This window comes from Sprattus sprattus (genome assembly GCF_963457725.1).
Source record: "Sprattus sprattus genome assembly, chromosome: 19".
Classification (NCBI taxonomy): Eukaryota; Metazoa; Chordata; class Actinopteri; order Clupeiformes; family Clupeidae; genus Sprattus; species Sprattus sprattus.
Genome location: NC_137917.1, coordinates 11,310,199 through 11,330,758, shown reverse-complemented (window position 1 = coordinate 11,330,758; position 20,560 = coordinate 11,310,199). Strand labels below are relative to the sequence as shown.

The 20,560-nt window shown below is 42.6% G+C and overlaps 1 protein-coding gene across 1 annotated transcript; it reads right to left on the bottom strand.

Annotated features, from left to right (window-relative positions):
* Positions 1-7,543: 7,543 nt before the first annotated feature.
* Positions 7,544-19,982, bottom strand: pnp4b (purine nucleoside phosphorylase 4b; the record flags this gene model as incomplete). Its single annotated transcript, XM_080857745.1, has 6 exons — positions 7,544-7,782; positions 8,826-9,016; positions 9,615-9,790; positions 14,683-14,786; positions 19,055-19,227; positions 19,834-19,982. 6 exons carry the CDS (start codon positions 19,980-19,982, stop codon positions 7,544-7,546), a joined length of 1,032 nt encoding a protein of 343 aa, XP_080713871.1.
* Between the last annotated feature and the right edge of the window lie 578 nt (positions 19,983-20,560).

The following is a 20,560-nucleotide window of genomic DNA, read 5'->3' as shown; positions in this document are numbered from 1 at the left end:
TTTGTCGTGTTCTCTGGCGCAAGAGGCAGTTGGTTAGGTTTGGTCAGGAGCATCAACAATGGTCTTTCTCCCAAATTTCACTGAAACGATTTGGCCAGCTTGTTCTATTATATATCATGTAGGGAAAACTGTGCCTGTAAGTGGCTGTGTCAGGCTGAGTAAAGGCAGTTGACATATCACACTCTAACCAGTTCCAGCAAGACACAAAATCATTTCCTCCAAGACAAGCTTTCAATACCCCTTCTTGCTCAAGTTTCAGCAAATGTATCCACCTAATGACTATTAAAAACAATTCCGTTTGAACAGTTATTCTAATCTTCTGTGTCTTCAGTGTTGTTCTAGCCGGTTCTCACACACCACACTCATTGCTTTCTTTTAGTCATCATCTGAATTACTGCCCAAAGCCCAAAGCTTTCTGACAAAAATTTCAACTGGGAATCAGACCTTATATATTCTGGAGTGAAAACACTTGCAGTGCCTAGCTAGGCTATATTCGCCTCATCTACAGAAATATGAGAATAGCCTTTTTCTCTCCCTGTCTGTCTGTCTGAGAAATGAAGATTTGACTCTATCTTGTCTCTGGAGATGTGTCTGGACCTAATCACCTCTTCTGCATGGCTGTCAGGGAAAGGAGCCTACTGGCAGTAGAGCCATCAAGCAATCACATGTTTCTTCAAGGGCAGGTTTCATACAAGAGGCTCCACAGATTACTCAATGGGGCTTTACACCATGCAGGTAACCCATTATAGATGGGGCTTGTGAGTAATAGAGTGACAAGAACCCTGCTTCTGGCTTATGCAACAAGGCACATGAAACAGGAGCACTGGAGGTATAACTGCAAGAAGACCATTACAATCAGTCTTAAATCCAATCAATCCAAGTCCCACAAGTAGAAAATTGTCCTGTCGTACAAGACTATATGATAGGTTCACAGTGTGGGTTTAGATGCATTTTGTTATGTGAGGTGTTCGTGTTAGGCTATGTATTGTTATGTTGTATGTATTGTTAAGTTATGTTGTTTATGTCAGTTTGTTGTCTTCTCATCCACTTATTTTGACTCGCAGGTCTGTAACTGTCTACCGCTAAGTTGTTGTTTTGTCTGGATGGTGATAACAGACCATATGTTTTTTAATGATGATCTGTCTCAGACAAATGGAGCTTGGCTGTGTCACAGCCTCTCACCCTCACCCCACAGGTAGGCTGGCAGGCAGACAGTCCCCAGTTCGCCCGGCAACTGTGATGTTATTACAGCCTGTCTGCCATGAATCACAGCGACCGATCCAGCCTCTTTACACCTGTACCTTTGCCAAGATTCAAAGTATGTCTTTTGTGTTTGTGTGTTTTTTTCCTCCGGAGTTCTAGACAGTATGTGAGTGACACATTGCAGATCCTGGTGGTAATTTACAGGATGGGATTTAAAGGCAACAACCATCTCTCATCTCAGGCAGGCCCCTCTCAGATAATTTTTTTTTAAGGATGCAACAGAAATCTTTTTCTTTACCGACGGTTGATATCTCCCTTGTATGTCGCTTTGGCTAAAAGCGTCTGCTAAATAACTAAATGTAAATTTCTGTAATTTTAGAACCAGATTTTAGTATACTTAGAGGTAGATACCAGGTAGATCTATAAAAGTATTTTTGTTATTCATACAATTTTCACTTACAGGAAACCTGTGCAAAATAAATGAGACCATCTATTGTCTGCCTGTGAATTTTATCAGGTAGCCCTTAGACAACTTGATAAATCGACCAACTAAAACAATCAAATTTTCTCTGCAGAATTTTCATCTAGATGCTTCTATACATCATTTTTAGTTTTTTTGACCCAGGTTTTCATTTTACTCCTAATATTTTTCTCTGGACAGCCATGATTTCTCTGTGTATGCTATTCGTGACCATCATGTTGCAGTCAAAATATGTGTATGCACAGTTGACAAATCTAGGTCAAAACAACTCTATGTCAAGTCTATTCTTATTTGCATCTATACAACTGGAAAAAGGAAACACACATGAACATTCATCTTTTAAAACAATTGTTTACATTATATAACATTATCATTAGGCGTTTACAACCCTCACCCATTCATACCAGTCTCCAGTATTGTTTACTGTGTGTGGGGCTCTGATCCTTGGTGGCTTGCTCCTCTGGAGTGATGATAAACAAACAGGGCTGACAGTAAGGGTGTGAACCAACCTGACAGCCTGGTCTGCTAGCAGACGAGTGGTGGAGGGCACAGGTGGGGGGAAGGAGTCAGCCGTTGGAGAATATGAAACACACCGCCAGCGTGAAGTCATCAGCTCACACCCCATCCATTATAGTTGGAACAGTCGTTAGCAAAATAACTGAAAGATCATGTCCATAAACAAATGGATTAAGAGGAGCTATAAGCATCTTCAGAGACTTGGTTTTCCTGTGATCTGTGTAATCTCACACAAAATCTCTGGACTATATCAGAGGGATTGAGTGTACAGTAAATATTTCTCATTTTTTTTTTATCAAGATTCTCTCCAGTCACTTTGCAAACATTAATGCTTTCAAAGAAATTGCTGCACGGTGGCAAGAAACTCTTTCATTAATGTGCATGGATCTTAGCTATGTATCTGCATTACCTTAAGCACAACTACTGGCCCATAAGGGGATAGTGACATCCTTCCCTTGACTAGGTGGGATGTGATGTGAGGCAATAAACAACAAACATAAATAATAAAATACATTAGTAAAGTGACTGGATCACAACGAGTTAAACAACTTTGTTTCATAGGACTTTCTGGGCTTTCTGCTTAGTTTACAAAAAATTTGGGCAAATATGTTTTGAATCGTGCTGATCTGGGTCTATTTTCCAGAAACATCAGGCGGTGACACTCCATTAATTCTACACCCTGGCATCGGCAAATACATGGGTTGAATGTGAATGAACAACATAAGCTGATAGATTTGTATCTGGTTTGCTCATCCAAAGGCAGATGAAAAACAAAGTAGAATTTGGATAAGATTCTTTGGCCTGATTCAGTACACATTTCTGCACTGCTGCAAATCATTTGTGTTTGTGATTATGATGTTTAATCGCTGGCGTAGTGGTGAATGAGATCCCCCTCCTGGTGCCTGTGAATATCCCTGTCCTTGTTCTGCAGTCCTAGTTTTTGCAAGAGCAGTGTGTGTGTTCTCCAGAATGCAAGCCAACTCTACTCAATCTGTTTTTCCTGTCATTACACAGGAACTTTATAACATGCTGATTAGAACTCTCAATAATCATGTGTTGTTCCAGTAGCGGCATAAAACAGTCATAAACCATTGATTCGTCTTTCAATGTTATTTTAGCTATTTCCAAATCCTATTATTGCCTTTTTCCTCGGTCACTTGTGTTCAGCAAAAGTCAAGTATTAATGATGAAATGTCCTCTGAACTATTTACTGACTATCATGGACTGTAACTGAATAACAACCTGAAGTTCTGCTCCAGCAACTGCGGACATGAATGGGAAGTAAACTGAATCTGTATTTGACTGAAATTATGGAGATATCTTTTTTAGAGGTTGGCAGGTATATAGTGGCAATAATACTCTTGAGTCCTGAGTGTATTGCAAATAAACCACTGCTCTGGGCATTAAAGGCACAGGTATTATCCACCTATCATATACTGTGTTCCAGGGGTTCAATGTAATGTGAATTGCATGTGGTATGAGTCACGCTTTCATGTATTTGTCCACATCTGTAGATTTCAACCAAAACGTTGAAGTTGTTTTAGTTGGGTTTCAATGTTTGGATTTGCTCCGTGGTGAAAGCTGTTCAGAATGGCTATTTCTCGAATCTGTGAAGGTACTGTTCCTTCCCATAACATTAAGTTCTCTTCACCATTTAGTGGTTTAGCAGTTAACAGGAGTTTTCAATCCCCAACCTTGGATCCCTATCTTATTATCTTGTACCATTTTGAGTATCCTTGACATCGCTTCCAGACTGTGCTTTTGATATTTTCAATTTTTCGTGGGAGCAGCAGTAGATGAATGTGGAAGTACAGAGCCTTGAGAAAATGTAGAGGTTTGTCATTTGCAAAACAGCATTTAACAGTTTCAGCTGGACATATTGAAGTTCCACCGATTGGGCACACTGACTAATGACAGACCTGTAAGTTGCTGAGGACTGGTCTTTTCACTTTCCCCAGTGATTCAGAAGCTTGCACCACTGCGAAAGATACAGGAGCCTTTGCAGTTTCTTTAATTTCCTGGTGGAGCTGTCACAGCTTAAGGGGTCAAAGTTCAGATGGCATTTCGATGAAGGATTTATTCCAGCCCACGTTAGGTCTTACTTTGAAGCTGAGAGAAGGTGCACCGTTTCTTTCATGCTGAGGTTGCGAGATGCCATTCATTGCTTTTTTTTTACACAGTCATTCTGTGTCTTTACCTTCTGGATATTGACATTAGAAGAAAATAAAAGAGGGCTAAGTAAGACCCTGAGAGTTCACTGCCCAGCTAATGGAATCTGTGATTAGCTTTAAATGAATGTTTGAATTGATAGTCAATTAAAAAAGGATGGCATGAGGGCAATTGTCTGTTTTGTACAGCATCACTATTGATGCCTACTTGATAAAGACTTAAAATACATAGATTAGTTTTCCTTAATTTATCCTTGGCAAACATTATATGTTTTAGATTTCCATATGTCCCCATGGTAAAGAGAGGCAACAACCATCTCTCATCTCAGGCAGGACCCTCTCAGCTATGTTCACGTTGTTTTTAAGGATGCAACAGTAATCTTTTTCTTTAATTATCCTTGTTAATGTTGCCATGAAACAACACAATTTGAAATTATTGTCAACTTGCTTTAATTTACTGAAGAACAATATCAACAATAAAAAGCTGTTTACCAACCATAAAATGATTTTGATCAATTGTGATTGACTCATCAGACTGTGTTCCAATGCTGTTTGAATGTGTTGAGAATGCACTGGGAAATAAATGTCTGGAGATACAAAGAGACGTGTAATGCTTGGATAACCATGAATTAATACAATTAGAAAGTAATCAATCAAATTCATAGCAAAGTGCTTTGCATGTAGTCACATTTCAGAGATAGTTCCAAACCAGAAGAACGTGAATCTTTTTTTGTTTCCTGGTGTGTTTTGATTGACATATTCCCATGTGCGTTCCATCATGTTTACATACCACTAGTTCATCACTACTTTAAGTCATGTTTTCTGATTATCTACAGTTAGATCAGGAGATTAAAATTATCTGCACAGCTGCACCTGCTGTATCCCAGAAATAAATTGAAGATGCAGGGATCGTAGTAATGATATGCCCATGTAAAATAGCAGCCCACCTTTCTTCTTCCATGTCTTTAGGGAAACAGATGAGGTTCACATGACATTGTATTCTATAAGGACACTCCACACACTGTCTAATCATCAACCACAATCAGGACTCAATTAGCCACTAATTAGGTAATCATGTCATTACAATGATCACTGATGCCACTACGCAGATCTTGACTAAATTGCGAGTTTAACTCCCTCCTTGGTATGTGCGTTGGGAAAGTGGATGGCCGTTCCCTCGCTGAAGGGTTGTGTATGTTGATATCTTTGTTATGTAAGTTCACAACCACTCTTTTCTCTTATTAAAGAGTGGTGGTGTCCTGACGTAACACATTTTAAGGACATAGCTTGTAATATCTTTAATCAGGTCAGAAATATACTGTACCTCCTGAGGTCAAGGTTTTCCTTCTATAGAATGAGCACCATTCATGCCCTTAATGCATGTTTTTTCCTCTCTTTCGTCCCTTCAGGAAATAAACATGGGTTGCAAAATATGTTTTAAATACATTTGTGGGGAAAGCTCTACCTTTGCCTGAGTGTGTGTGTATGTGTCTCTGTGTGTGTCCACTGTCCAGTCTAGTCATAAGAGGATCTAATTGGCAGGCAGCAGGTGGCAGGTGATTGATGGGGTGGCAGAATACAGGTGCAGGTGTGTGGGTTGATGGCGGGATGGGTGGCTGCTTTTACACACACACAAAAACCTGCACACTCACACACACACACACACACACACACACACACACACACACACACACACAAACACACACATTTACACAACCACCACCACCATGATGTTAAACTGGAGAAAACAGATTGCTTTAAGATATGTTCACAGAGGGATGAGGAAGTTAGTCCTTGGTCCTTGAACACACCTTAACCCTGGGAGCTCATGCAGAGGCGCTTTGGTGGGCTTCTATGAGCCTGATCAAAGCTCTGCCTTAATGGTCGGGGGCTTCTGTGGAAGGCCAAAGGTGATGTGGGTGGCACAATGATGGAGCTTTCTCTTCTGAGGCAGCTCTTAATTAGCCATTCAGTCAGCATAAAAAGATCCTGGGAGGACAACGAAGGAGCCTTCAGACAAGATGCAGTTTCGTTTCAAAAGGATGGCAGTCGCCTCAATGGGTCAAGGAGAGGTCATGGTAATCAGGAAGTGAAAAGTAAAACAGGGGTCCTTTGGGGTCCTTTTTGACTTTGTATCACATCCTCCTTATCCCCTCTCAACATGCTCTCTGCACACACACACACACACACACACACACACACACACACACACACACACACACACACACACCGTACAGACACAATTGCACCAACTCTATCTGGCTGTGTGAAATCTGAAATCTGTAATCTTCATATCCTGACCTTACTGTAGTTGTGGTGAATATCTATTCTCAAATAAATTTATTTTTTTGAAGTGAATGGATTTAAAAGGTTTTATTTACATACATTTGTTCATGTCATATACAAACATGGAGACTCTGCATGTGAGCACAGCTCAAAAACATGTTTGATGGCTTGGACACTTTCTCTCAAGCATTTGACCCACAATATACTTTATAGATACTGTTGGCAAACATAAAGAAAAAACTGATGTCAGTTCAGCTTACATGATGCAGAGGAGGAATGAAGACTTTGTATATCTCTCATTATAAAACAATTGGGTTCTATCGCGTAATTTAGCTGTTTCTGATTGGACAAGAGACGTTCCATGCTATAGGTTATTCATCAACATACCAACAGTTACGGGACTTTTCACAGCTAATAATAAATCACTCCGCAATGAAATATTCGCGTTGATGATAACCGTTAATTCAAAACTCTTAAAATTCCAAACCAAGAAGTTGACAATGGAACTTTTTTTGTTGCGGAGAAACAATGGCGAAATAAACCATTTTTAATCAATAACTTCGTGTTGAAATGTTAATTTGTTGACGGTAGAATTGTTTTATAAACAATTTTGCGGCCTCGGTGGCTACGGCCGAGCACCACCCGTGGGATTATCCCTGACCTACCCCACTCCCACTCGTGCTATATTGCTTAATTATGTGGAATACATTTCTCACTTCTAATATTAAGGACATGCCCTCTCGCAACCATAGCTGGTTGGAGTCTCATTTCACCCGATGGTGTATAGCGTAGTTGTCAAAAGAACTCTGCAACACACTTTTATTGGCAGCAGAGGTCTAAAGCTGAAGTGAGCAGCCTGAGGGTTGGGGGAGGGAGATGCTCTGCTGTTCTAATGGCTGTTGAGGCTCTCCATCTGGTTGCTGTCGAGCTGGTCGTAGCGGCTGATGAGCGTCTGCAGTAGCTTCTGCAGCATCTCTGCACGCATTTGCCCAGTCTCCAGGACTTCCGCGTGGTTGGCCTTCTCCTCACGGCTGTAGTCCAGCGACACCTTGTTGGTGATCAGCGAGATGCCAAGGACCCGCAAGCCGGCGTGCTTGGCCACCGTCACCTCAGGAACCGTGCTCATGCCTGGGGGATGGGGTGGAGAAGAGAAAAAGCAAGAGAGTGGGAGAAAAAAGCAGGGGCTCTTAATTAAATGGCAATTAGGCCTGTGGTGGAAAAAGAGCCGGCAGGAGCCCGCACTGCATCATTAATAAGCGAACGCTGTTGCTGCCGTTCTCACTGTTAATACTTAATGAGGAGGACTCGCTTGCCGCCCCACAGGGAGCTGGCCAACATCACATCCATGATGGAGGCATGTAACTGAAAAATGCCAACATCCCTCGGTGGCATTTGTTCCCTACGCACCACACCTGTTGGCTGTGGATGGCGGGCGAGGCGGTAAAACTGTCAGGTTTTAATACCACAGTGTCAAAGGTGTTTTTGTTTCTGAATTGGATTACCACTGGTTGTAAAAACAATTAAGACGGCAACTCTGATTCATATTTAACCAGTTCTTGTGTAATGTAATCTAAAGCACAAACATTAGTGGTTGCAAACCAGATTCTCAAACTCCGAGCGAGTCAAATGCTGCTGTAATTAGCATGGGTAACCTCCATTAAAATGGCCGGATGTTAAAAGGCTGTAATTTATTAATGAGGTACCATTAAGCACAGTTAACAGTAGTCAAGGTGCCATTTCCTACAGAACAAACAACAGACAGGCCCCCAAGTCATCCACTTAGTGCCCCTTCATTAGAGAGCACTGTTCGCACTTCTGTTATTACTCAGCTCATGTCCACAGAACCAAAGGCCATTAGTTCAATTCCCAAAGAGCGTTCCTAAAATGGATGACTCTCTCTATTGCTGCTTTTGATGAAGCTATGTCTGTTTAACTCAAGAGGTCAATGGAAATGTAAGAATGAACAGAACTTGCTGGTTGTATCTGATGATGATCACTGCACACCAGGGAAGCAGTGAGGTCATTTTGGCTCTGAATCAGTTACTGTCAGAGATGGTATTTAATTCAAAGCAGACAGTCAATAGACACTGGGGCCACCCATTGCCTTGCAAGGCGTGAGCAAACGCAACTAATTGCTGCAGCTGCATGCGATGTGCCTCGTGTGCTCTTACCGACTGAGTCACTCCCCAGGATGTGCAACATGCGGGCCTCTGCGATGGTCTCAAAGTTGGGCCCGCTCACCATGCAGTAGACGCCCTCCCGGATGAAGTTGGAGTAGCCCAGGTCACTGCCCACTGACAGGGCCAGCTTCCTCAGGTCTTTACTGTAGGCGTCCGACATGCAGGGGAACCGGATCCCAAACCTAAAAAAGAGTAAGGAGTGGATGAGGAAAGCTGACACTCTCAAAGCTGAGTAAATGCCTCTCTGTTTTATTAGAGACTCTAAAAGTAATTCATGGTTGTGTTTGTGACTGTCTGTACTGTGTCATTGTAAATAGCAACACTGACTTTATTTCTGTATAATCGAATTGTGACGTCATGGGAAGTATGTAAAATTCTATTATACGTTTTTTTCTATTTCATCTTTCCAACTGAAGAAATCATACTATAATGATTCAGTAACATGTTCACTCTCTGGAGGAAAAGCCTCACCTCTTTGTTGCTATTGCCAATGCACACTCTCTGTCTATCACTCTTTTTGCCTATCACTCTCTCTGTCTATCAATCTCTCTCTGTCTATCACTCTCTCTGTCTATCACTCTCTCTGTCTATCACTCTCAGTGCTTATCACTCTTTCTGTCTATCACTTTCTCTGTCTATCACTCTCTCTGTCGATCACTCTTTCTGTCTCACTGTCCCTTACTCCCTCTCTTAAACTAAAAGGAGGTGCGCACCCACACACATTCTCTATATTTGATTCTCCTTCTCTTTCTCTCACTCTTCCCTTCTGTTTTTTCCTACCGTTCATCATTGGGGCCGCACAGTGGGTGCTGTCCAGCAAAGCCCGGCAAGTTAATGTGGTCCTTAATGATCATAATATCTCCCACTTTGTAGTCCTCACACAGGCCTCCTGAGGCATTTGTTACTATAATGGTCTCCACTCCCATCAGCTTGAAGATCCGCACCGGGTACGTGACCTGCAGAAAGAGAGAGAAAGAGGAAGATAAAAAGACAAAGAGAAAGAAAGAGGGAGACGGAACATGAGAGTGGGACAAGGCTAGCGGTCAGTCAGGCAGGCAGGCAGGGGACGGTCCTAATGAGCATGCGCAGACAGGGGCTGTGCCAGGGGGCAGCTAGGGGGTGCTCTAGCTCCCCCAGGATTAGCCATAGCACCCCCATAGTACCCCCAAGAAAATAATAGTTTATTTATTATTGTTATTTAATTTCATTCTGCGTTATTTAATGTGTGACAACAAAAATTAACTCACAAAAGAACATTTTAACAGATTGAAATTAACAGATAGTTTTTTGTCGCTGAAGACTCGTTTCGGTTGATTAGCAACAAAGATGCCCTTTTTTGCAGAAGATTTTTCACTTTTTGCCTTTTTGTCATTGACCGTCGCAGATGAAGCGTCAGTCAGAAGTAGGCTAGGTAATAATAATACAATCGGTTTGTTTAGTGCTTTTCATGGACTCCAAAGACGCTTCAGAGAGCAAACATGTAAACAGATGATAGACGATATGGTGGGGAGGTGTTGTAGTAGAGAACCATGTGACACATAGGCTATCACCCTAATTCCATAGCACCCTTGAAACGCCGAGCTCCCCCATAGCAGAAAAAAATATCTGGCACCGGCACTGGGCGCAGAGCATGATGGGAAATGAAGGCGTGTGGAGAAGGGGAGCGCAGAATTGAGATGGCAATGTTTTGAAGCGAAGGTGGCACACAAAGGGCTTGTGAGGGACTGTGTAACGATGCACATACATGCCCTCTCCATAGATGCCCATAAGCACACAGGCATTACCTCAATCGCACAATACACACACATTCACACACAAGACACACGGCTGCACAGAGACACACAGAAAAAATGCTCATACAGAGACCATATTCATCACAAACACGTTCTCCCCAGCTATCTTCAGATACACACACAGACCCACCATGCCTGCACCTACACCCCTCCCACATGTCAAATTTCTTTCCCCTTCTGTCCAATTGACACACACACACACACACACACACACACACACACACACACGCACACACACACACACACACACACACACACACACATACACACACGTACAGTACTGGTGGGTCAGGGTGTTGGTGAGCAGCTGTGGCCGTGAGCAGGTGATGGAGTGGTCTGGGGCTCTGTAAATGAGATAAATATAGGATTGTACAGAAGCCCCATTACGGGACGTGTCACCCTGAAGGGGGAGATGAGCAATGAACTAGCGGGCTCAGTATAGCACAGCTCAATAGGGATGTCACAGTCTGTCAGCCCCGCTCGCTCTTCCTCGCTCTCTCGTTCTCTCTGATGGACCGGAGAAGAACACAGCGAAGCTGCCGCCATGGCCCGTGCCACCGGTGGAACCCACAGTTAGAGCTCCACACAGGCAAACATGATGGGAACACAGGTGGTGGAAAAAAAAGCCTTTTTGAAAAAAAAGAAAGAAAAAAAAATAATGGATTGGGGTCAGAATTGACTCAAACCCTAGCTGACAGAGGGGAAGTTGGAGGGAATTGAATCCTCGGAGGAGAGAAGCCTCAAAGAAGTCATGCCTCGTGACCCCTCCCACTCGCATCCAGCCCCGTCGTTAGCTTTGCGCTCGTTAAAGATGGCTGCACGTCTAAGAGCAGAAGAAGTGACGCACCACTGCACATGACATGGACGAAAATCAAATGACCGAATTCATGAACTCTTCTCTGTTTTACTGGATCTTCCCGCGATCAATTTTGCCATAAGCTTGTGAGGTGACCCGAGGGAACCGGAATTTATGCAGGGCCCTGACGGCTTTATAGCAGGGTTATGATTCTGGAAATACAAGACCTGAAATCCACACTTCAGTGATCACTCTCATCTCGCTCTCCCTCTCTTCTCTCGCTCTCACCTGGCCTGCGTCAAGCAGCTCAGTTTTATTGCTCGCCCTGCACCAGCCATAAGGATTGGTCCCTGTGAAGGCACAAGGAACACAAGCGTGGAGCTGCAGCTGAGATGCTGAGAGGAGTTTGGCTGAAAACCTGCACAGCCTAAAAATGCAATCAGGAAAGCATGACCTATAACTCTCCTCCATCAGGCACTCATCTCACCCCTCCCTACCTACCATAACTTCCACCCACGAAGAGAGAGAGAGAGAGAGAGAGAGAGAGAGAGAGAGAGGGAAAGAGAGTGGGAGGGAGGGGGAGAATGCAGCCGAGCTGTGATGCAATTCTTTAGCGCCGCACTGACTATCAGATTGAACCCAGCTGTCTGATAAAGACCCACCTGGGTCAGGAAGCCTTTCTTTGCATTCCAACAGGATAAGAGAGATTGAGAGAGAGAGAGAGAGAGAGAGAGAGAGAGAGAGATGGAGGAGGGATAAAAAAAACGTGGGTCATAGAGGGGCTAACTAAGCAAACTGTATAATTAACCTCTATATTACTTCCCATGCCAACAAGACATTCACAACAAATGAGCTAGCGAGCACAAAAGCAGTCGTGGGGCTAGATATGCCTTGCGTTACTGGTTGACTGCGGAGAGGAAAGATGACATTGCGGCCTGAATGGGCTCGCTCATGCACATCTGCGTAGCCCTTAGAAATGAGAGGAGAGCTGCATAGCGCACGACACAGCTCAACTGCGATGGGTGCGCCTTTGGAGGACTATGAAGGGTGAACTTTTGAAGGCTGAATGAAATTATCTAGAGCTTAAAACGTAACAATACTGCCCAGCACTGAAATGTCAGCAATTTTACATGAATAAGTGTGTGTGTGTGTGTGTGTGTGTGTGTGTGTGTCAGCAGGCAGTAGAAGGAGAGAGACAGAAGGGAGGAGAGGGAAGAAAGAGAGAAGACCTACATTTATATTGACTTACATACACACAAGGACATATTTATTGGGTATTGAATTTAGTGTCTGTGATGTTTGCACCGGGAAGAAAGCGGCAATGCTTTTGGCCCCACGAGGTTGACGATCATTGCAAAAGCATCTGACCTTTTCATCAGCACACTTTCTCTATATCTGTACCCATCCACCATATAAGATCCAATATGGCTTCATGACCTTGCCAAGTGGTGCTGCATCATAACAACCCCAGTGTCTAATATTACTAGAACACAAGAAAACACTAGTGCATAAAACGTGCCCAGCCTTCCCTGCTCATTTAAGGCCTTCCCAGGCGAACCCAATGTGTTTCTGTAGGCCTGAGCTGGACGTTTCATTCAGTGGCTTTCTCAGCACTCGGAGAATGATAAAATCAGGTGGGGTTTGGATGAATGAGGATCTGAGCAAAGAAAGCATAAGACAAAGAGTCAGAGTATCTTTAGCAAATCTGCTCCTCCACCACCATCCTCAACACCCCCCCTATCCCCTCCAAGAAATCATTAGTGCTGATTAAGATGAAGTACGGCTAGATTGAATTGCAGGGTCCGGCACTGAGAGCGAAGAAGGCTTTGCATCACCACTGGTGGCATGCGGCGTCCGTGACGTTTGACCATAATGTGCTGTGTCATGTTCTCAGCGTTACAATTACCCTGACAGCAGCCCCTACCCCCAGCAAGAGAGAGAGAGAAAGAGAGAGATAGAGCCACGAAGGGGAGATATAGATTCCTCAGCCATTTGGGAGAAAGTGGATCCTTGGCACTCGGTGCGACAGATAAATAATTCCCCTGGGGAAGACGTGTGTAAATTTGAGTTCTCGCCACCTCAGACCGCAGGGTTGACACGGGCCAAGAGCAGCCGGAATTTATGCTGTCTTCACAACAGCGCTGGCAGGGGGTGCTGAGAGGGCAGACGAGAGCGGCATCCCAATGCCACCAAGAGCTCCCAGCCGACAGCAGGATTTATTGACACTGACTGACAAGTCCTGTAAGGCTTTGAAAGCTTAAACATTATTTAAATGAATGATTTCACTCAGTTTTACACTGGCACTAAACACCGTTGTATACACTCTGTATTGTGCTGTACTATTCCCTTGATATGACAGACTTGTAAATAGGCTATATTGTGGCCTTCATGTTGCCAAAAAAAGGGCAATGAACTTTCATTTGGCATACAACTGCTCACACCTCCAAATGGGAAAACACAAACTGGACAGAGTGTGGTTAAGGACGTAGATTTCCCCATGGACTAAGACGCTGAAGCACTGTTCCCTTTCCTTCTCTGCATGTGTGTGTGTTTCTTTCTTTTTTTGTCCCCCCCCCCCCCCCTCCTGAACTGTGATGGATCAGGCTAATGGTGTATGCTACAGCTTCCAGGTACTCCCTGCTTTACAAATAGGAGCCGTTTCACACCAGTTCCTTTGTCCTTGTAGAGAGAGAAAGGGGGACGAGTGGACGGGTGAGAGACAGGAGAGGAGAACAAGCCCCATTCACTGTTACTGGCATCTTTTGTATCTGAGACTGCTGATTGCTACTATAAGTAAAGCCTGCTCTCCAGGTAAATTTCTCAAATATCCGACTCAGCAACCACTGCATGTCTAAGGATTACAAATGAGAGGCGCACTTTACAGCTCGACGTCTGCACCATATTGATGTAGTGCTAGCTTCACGGTGGGATGGAAATGTTATTAGCGGAGATGCTCCTGTGGATTAAATATAGCTGGCCAATAAAACTGTAATCTTTCCCTTTACTTAAAGCACACTAGATGAATGGCTTGATGTATTAGATACATTTTTAAGGAAAGAAAAAGGCAAAGAAACTAAAAGGAAACTGTGTGTGTCTCCATGGTGACCGTGGTGTCAAAAGCACATGGGCAGTATCTTTGTTCCACAATATTATTGTTTAAAATTCTATATCACAGACATGGTGGTAACAGCATGACGTGTAGGATGTGAACTCTAGCTGACGCAGATAAAAGTCCTTCCTGATAATAATTTGGACTTACCTTACACAATGTGTACCCCTCGTAAAGATGAACTCGGCCTTGCATGAAAACACAGGCCTTATCTTTCACGTAGCCAAAGACCAGACGCCCCTCATGACCGGGAACTACAAAGGGACACACATGTGCAAACACACACACACACACACACACACACACACACACACACACACACACACACACACACACACACACACACACACACACACACACAAAAACACAAACACATACACAGATTAACACATTAAGTTAACACATCAGAGGAGCTCCCAAATGATCTTTACCTCTGATAACTAACAAAGTGTTCTGCAGTGTATCACTGTTGCTCCACTCAATTCTCCTCGAACAATGATAATAACATGAGAGATGGTCCTCTCCCTGTCTAGTCCCTGATTTCTTCAATGCCTTGAGACAAAGGATCACACTGAATGGAGAGAGATCCCGGTCTCCACAGAGGGCTTTATCAGATCTACTCTCTCTTGCAGTGTGTATTTACTCTCCACTCTCTCACTCTCAAGGGTGAGAACCACAGCAGCCGTTCCAGGCCATGGCTAATCTGCCTAATAATGTATTCGTCAGCACAGGGACTGTATACTAAAGACAGATGAGTGACTGCGAGAGAAAGAGATAGAGAGAGAGATGTTTATACAGTGTAAAAATGATAATTAGTTATTGTTGATCTCATAAACATTTTCAATTTAATCTGACTCAGAAATAAAGCTGTGCCATTTCCAGCTAACAAAACTTGTCTGTCCAGCGAACTTTCTATTGTTGCTCTTGCTAGTATTTTGGAAATAGTATAACAAGGATTTCAATCACGGCAGGAATTCGATTTTTGCTATTTGTATTTAAAGGTGAGGCCTATGATTGCAATCCCATGCACATTTTGTCAACCCCTCTGTGTTGTATACAGTCCTGGCTCTGTAAATGGGAATCAAAAAAATGGCTTGGACCAAACCATAAACATTCCCAGCCAATTAGCACAGTGCTTCAGCATTGGTATAATTTCGTTGGCTGTTGAGCTGAAATATCAACAAACCTTTGTAAAAACCGAATCATGGACTGTATCTTTAAGTCCCAGCCAATCCTCACTTATGACCGTACCACACTTACTACCCCGATCTCATTCGATCTCGAACCTAAGCCTTGTTCGGCCTGGTTCATACTTTGATGGGTATGGGAATAACAGGTGACCTTGTAAATCTTATTAAGGTTGACAACATAGTTCAAAGTCGTGAAAACTAAAAAATCAGTTGCATTATGTTGCCTTGATAATTTGAGTTTTATTTGTCCAGTGTAGCTCAGGATTTTGTATTCAGAACTTTAAAACTTGACCAAATGGTCTCCTCAGTCATTTATAAGTCATTCTGATGTCTGAAGAATGTAGATGATGCCATATGGCCTAAGATTATTGTTTTATGAACAATTCATTTTTATTTACTTCATGATGCTTTGTGGAAAGCAACGATATATTGAAGGCATTTTGACGATATTAACTACTTACTAACCGAGAGTTCATGCCTGAAAATATCAAACTGAGGCTTTAACGTTTCGACTGAGTGATAGCGAGGTATATACGCCAAGGGTGAAGTTTGATATTTCCCGGTATGACCGAACGGTCGAGGTTAGTAAGTTGTTTATTATATTGCATTTTTCGCTCCTATGGTAATTGTAAATAGAAAACATGCAATTTTGTTCAGCTCTCAAGTCTTCTCATGACACAATGTGTTTCAGGTGTTGCCTAGCAACCAATTATGTGCTAACTTCGAGTTACAATGATCAATAGAAAACTATAGTTTCCGGTCTTAATCGTCACTTTCAATAACAAATCTTTGCTTCTTCTGAATTTACTCAGGGTTGTTGATGTTTTCATTTTCGTCTGGATAGTAAAACTCAGACTGATCGCTTTCGCTCATTTTGAAAATGTCGTCAAAGAGCAATAGGGATCCGTATTGACTGGTTAGGAAGGCAATACACGGCTGGCATGACTACGCATTAGCCAATTTGAACGCTCGTACTATTGTTGCCATATAATAAATACCAATACTAAAAATACCATGCAGAGAATTTGAGCAACACAACTCACATTTTCAAAAGTGTGTGATGTAGAACCTTTCAGGGCTGGTTTGGCCTGCCTCCAAAACAGAATCTTTTCAGACTCTATCTCTCATTAAGAATATTCTGTTTAATGTCTTTTTTGCTCTCCTTTAAGTCTTAATTGTAAAGTATCCTTTTAAGCCTTTGGAGAGCCCTTCTTATGTGCTTTTCTTACAGAAAACCCACACGTACCCACGTAAGAACCATCTTTGCAGCAGTTTGCCCCCCTCTGATCTTTAGTATTATTTAGGATCTTTGAAAGGGACTTATTGCAAAGTTGGACCTTAGGTTCTCCCAGGATGGGTAGAGGGAGATTATGTTAATATAACCTTGAGTTCTGCCTAGAGAGATTTGTTTGGGCTCTAAAATGTGCAGAGTAATGAGACTGGGCTCTGAATAATTGTGGCTGTGTTTCCTAAGTCACTTGCTCTTTTCTTCTGTGAGCATTGACAAATGGCACTGGGATTATCACAGGACAGTTATTACTCTGTCCGTGAAATTTATTTTATATATGCAAAAAAAAAAAATCTAAAATTAATGAGCACATTAACATTTTAATGAGCATGTCCCACTTTGTCATTTTTGGTTCAACTTAGCACTAATGCAAAACAAATGCATTAGTGTGAGGGAAGGTAGAGGTGTACAGTCCCAGACAGTGAATCTCGACAAGTACTTTATTTATGTTTCGTTCGTAACACTTTCAATACACCAAGCTCAGTCAGACTGCACATTTTAAAGAAAAGCTTTGTGAGGGGGGAAAAACTGTCAAATGCCAGAAGAATTTCTGTGAGTGTGCAGCCTCCTGTTCCCATCCCATTTCAAAAGGAAGAGTGCTTAAGGAAGTCAGTACTTAACTAGGTATCAATTAGTCTTCCTAATTAAAAGGCATTACATCTAGGGGCTTGGAGGTCCCGTTAACCAATACTGACAAGTGGAATTAACCATGGGATTGGATGGGAGATTGCAACACAAACTGAAATTAAAAGGATGATTACACTTCACCTCTCCAACACCTATTTTATTTGACTCACTAAATAGGTGCAATAAATCATCAGTTTGATACACATTACACTTTGACCAAATGACCTTTTTGACACACACACACACACACACACACACACACACACACACACACACACACACACTTACACAGACACACAGACATGCAAACAAATCGACAAACAATGCAATCAAACAAGCACACAGGAACACACAAGGACATCATATACATCACTGTAACAGTCAGTTATGTTTACTGGTCACTTACTGGTACTACACATATACAAACCTACTACACACGCACAAATAGCACAGTCCCCTGTGTCATGTGGAGGGCAAATATCATTAGTTGCATTTGATCCTCTGGTGATTATACATTCTCATCTGAATCGTAAATATTTAAAAATCTGTGCAATTTCATCATATGAAGGCCCTGTGGCAGGTATTCAGGTCTATTTTTACTCAGGTCATGATATTTTATTCATAGCCAGTAGTTATTCATTCGTAGTTCATTTTAACCTGGGTGGAGTTTAATTTGTTGGACATACAGCGCATTTAGCAACAAGCTTTAAGACTTTAAGACTGTATCTCAGCCACCGGCGGAACCTGGCAAAACACAATAACTGCCCTTTGTTAGAATTCTAAGAAATCTGGAGAACTGAACAGAATCTCTCCAATATCCCCACACACCTGAATGCCTTTTTATCATTAGTCTTTCAACATATTAGTGCGCCACATCTGCTGTTCTGCCTTAAATATGACTGAAGGCTGTAAATATATTTTTATTTGTCTCTTCCCTATCATATATACTGAAAAAAACAGTCTGGAGAGTCTAATGACAACAGATATAGCTGAAGGCTATTTATGACTTCAATAGGACAAAAATAATATAACTGATTCATTTTGAAAGCCCTGAGGGCGTATTTCAGGAAAATTAGTAGATACAGGGAGCAAGGACACCAAATCAGTTCCAAGAAGGAGACACCCTGTAGATTAGAAAATATGCCTGCGGCCTGCTTTGTTTTAGCAGGTAAAGTAGCACAAAGTATGATTGAAGGCCGTTGTTAATTCCATAGGTTTCTGTACAAATCAAGTCTAAAGTGATAAAACCAGCTCCATACTTTGAAACTTGAAGCAAGAACGCAAACAGATCAAGGAAAACAACAACTGTCATTCTACTCTGTGCAAAGTACAGTTGACACTAGTGCAGTACATTAGATTACACACTGTGAGCCTCCAGTAAAAGACTTGGGAGTTTGCACATGTCTCGCTGTCTCACCTGTGCTAACAGGGAAGTTGGGGATGTCCTCATAACTGAAGGTCTGTTTGTTGGTGACGCCGTCTGCCAGGATGCCCAGTCCCGAGCCACACACCACGGCGATCTTGGGCCGGTGCCGCGTCCGGCTCAGCAGCCAGTCGGTCGTCTCCTTGACGTTCTCAAATGAGCAGCAGCTGGGAGCCAGGGAAGCACACAATCAGCAGACATTGATGGGATTTTGCAGTGCTGGTTTAAGTGTGTTTGAAATGCTGAATAGACTCTAGGTGTAGTTACTGGATGTGGCTTGCTAAGGTGTGGGGGAAAATGCGTAACAGTTGCCTGGCCTGGTCTGGTTCCAGAGAAGTATAATCATATTCTTCAGGCCAATGGTGATGGATTAACTTAATTTATTCGTTATTTGTTTTATAGGAGTTGATATTATAAATTGCATGAAGATGAAAATCAAGCTGAATCAAGCTCATAGTTTACCTCAGGTTTGATTTTGTGACCACAGAAATTACGTTATTTGCCAAATATAGCAATATCGTCTTTTTTTCTGTTCATTTAATGTATTTTACTATCTGAGGAAATGCAATCTGCAGCTCTGTAATGGTAGACGCACATACTGCTGGCAGCAAAAATTCTACTTGCCATTGAACGCACGCTATTCTGCTATGTACTGCTTATTTTATACTACAGGATTCACATGAGGACACCATCAGTTTGGAGATTTAGTCGAGTTCTGTTCTGTCTGTCTCTGTGCTTTGAAAAGAAAATACAGATATTTGTACATTACCAACAATTCTCTTTGGTGTGCATGGTGCCAAACGCGTCTGTGTTGAGTCAGCCAGGTGCCTTTGAGAAAGAGTAGAAAGGGGTGTCCTGACTGAATAGATAAGGGAGGGTGACAGGCTGGGCAGACTGTACCGTACGCCTGGTGTGATGTCATTGGTGGAGTTTAGTGTGGAAGGGGTTCTTGGAAAAACGCACCTGAACTTGATCAAACAACTCTGGTATCAGTTGAATCAAAGGGACAAAGTGTCTGCACACCATAAAGACAGAAACAGATGTGCTTGCAACCATGAGTTAATTTCTATGTTTTCAAACATGAATGAGTTGGTCCTTGGTGTTCTGGACAGTGTGACCATGCGCAAAAGCTTTTTCACACACACACACACCCCCCCCCCCCCCCCCCCCCTCTTTTTACATTACTATCTGTGAAAACCTTGATGTAAAGATAAACTTTAGTATGTTTATCTCCTTTGCCCCTTTGAACCAGTCATCATAATTGCCACACCATCACCAGAATTGCCAAAGACCTTTGCTGAAATGTATCACAGTTCACATAACATTTACTGTAGAAAGTACTGTTGGGTGTGTGTGTGTGTGTGTGTGTGTGTGTGTGTGTGTGTGTGTGTGTGTGTGTGTGTGTGTGTGTGTGTGTGTGTGTGTGTGTGTGTGTGTGTGTGTGTGTGTGTGTGTGTGTGTGTGTGTGTGTGTGTGTGTGTGTGTGTGTGTGTGCGTGTG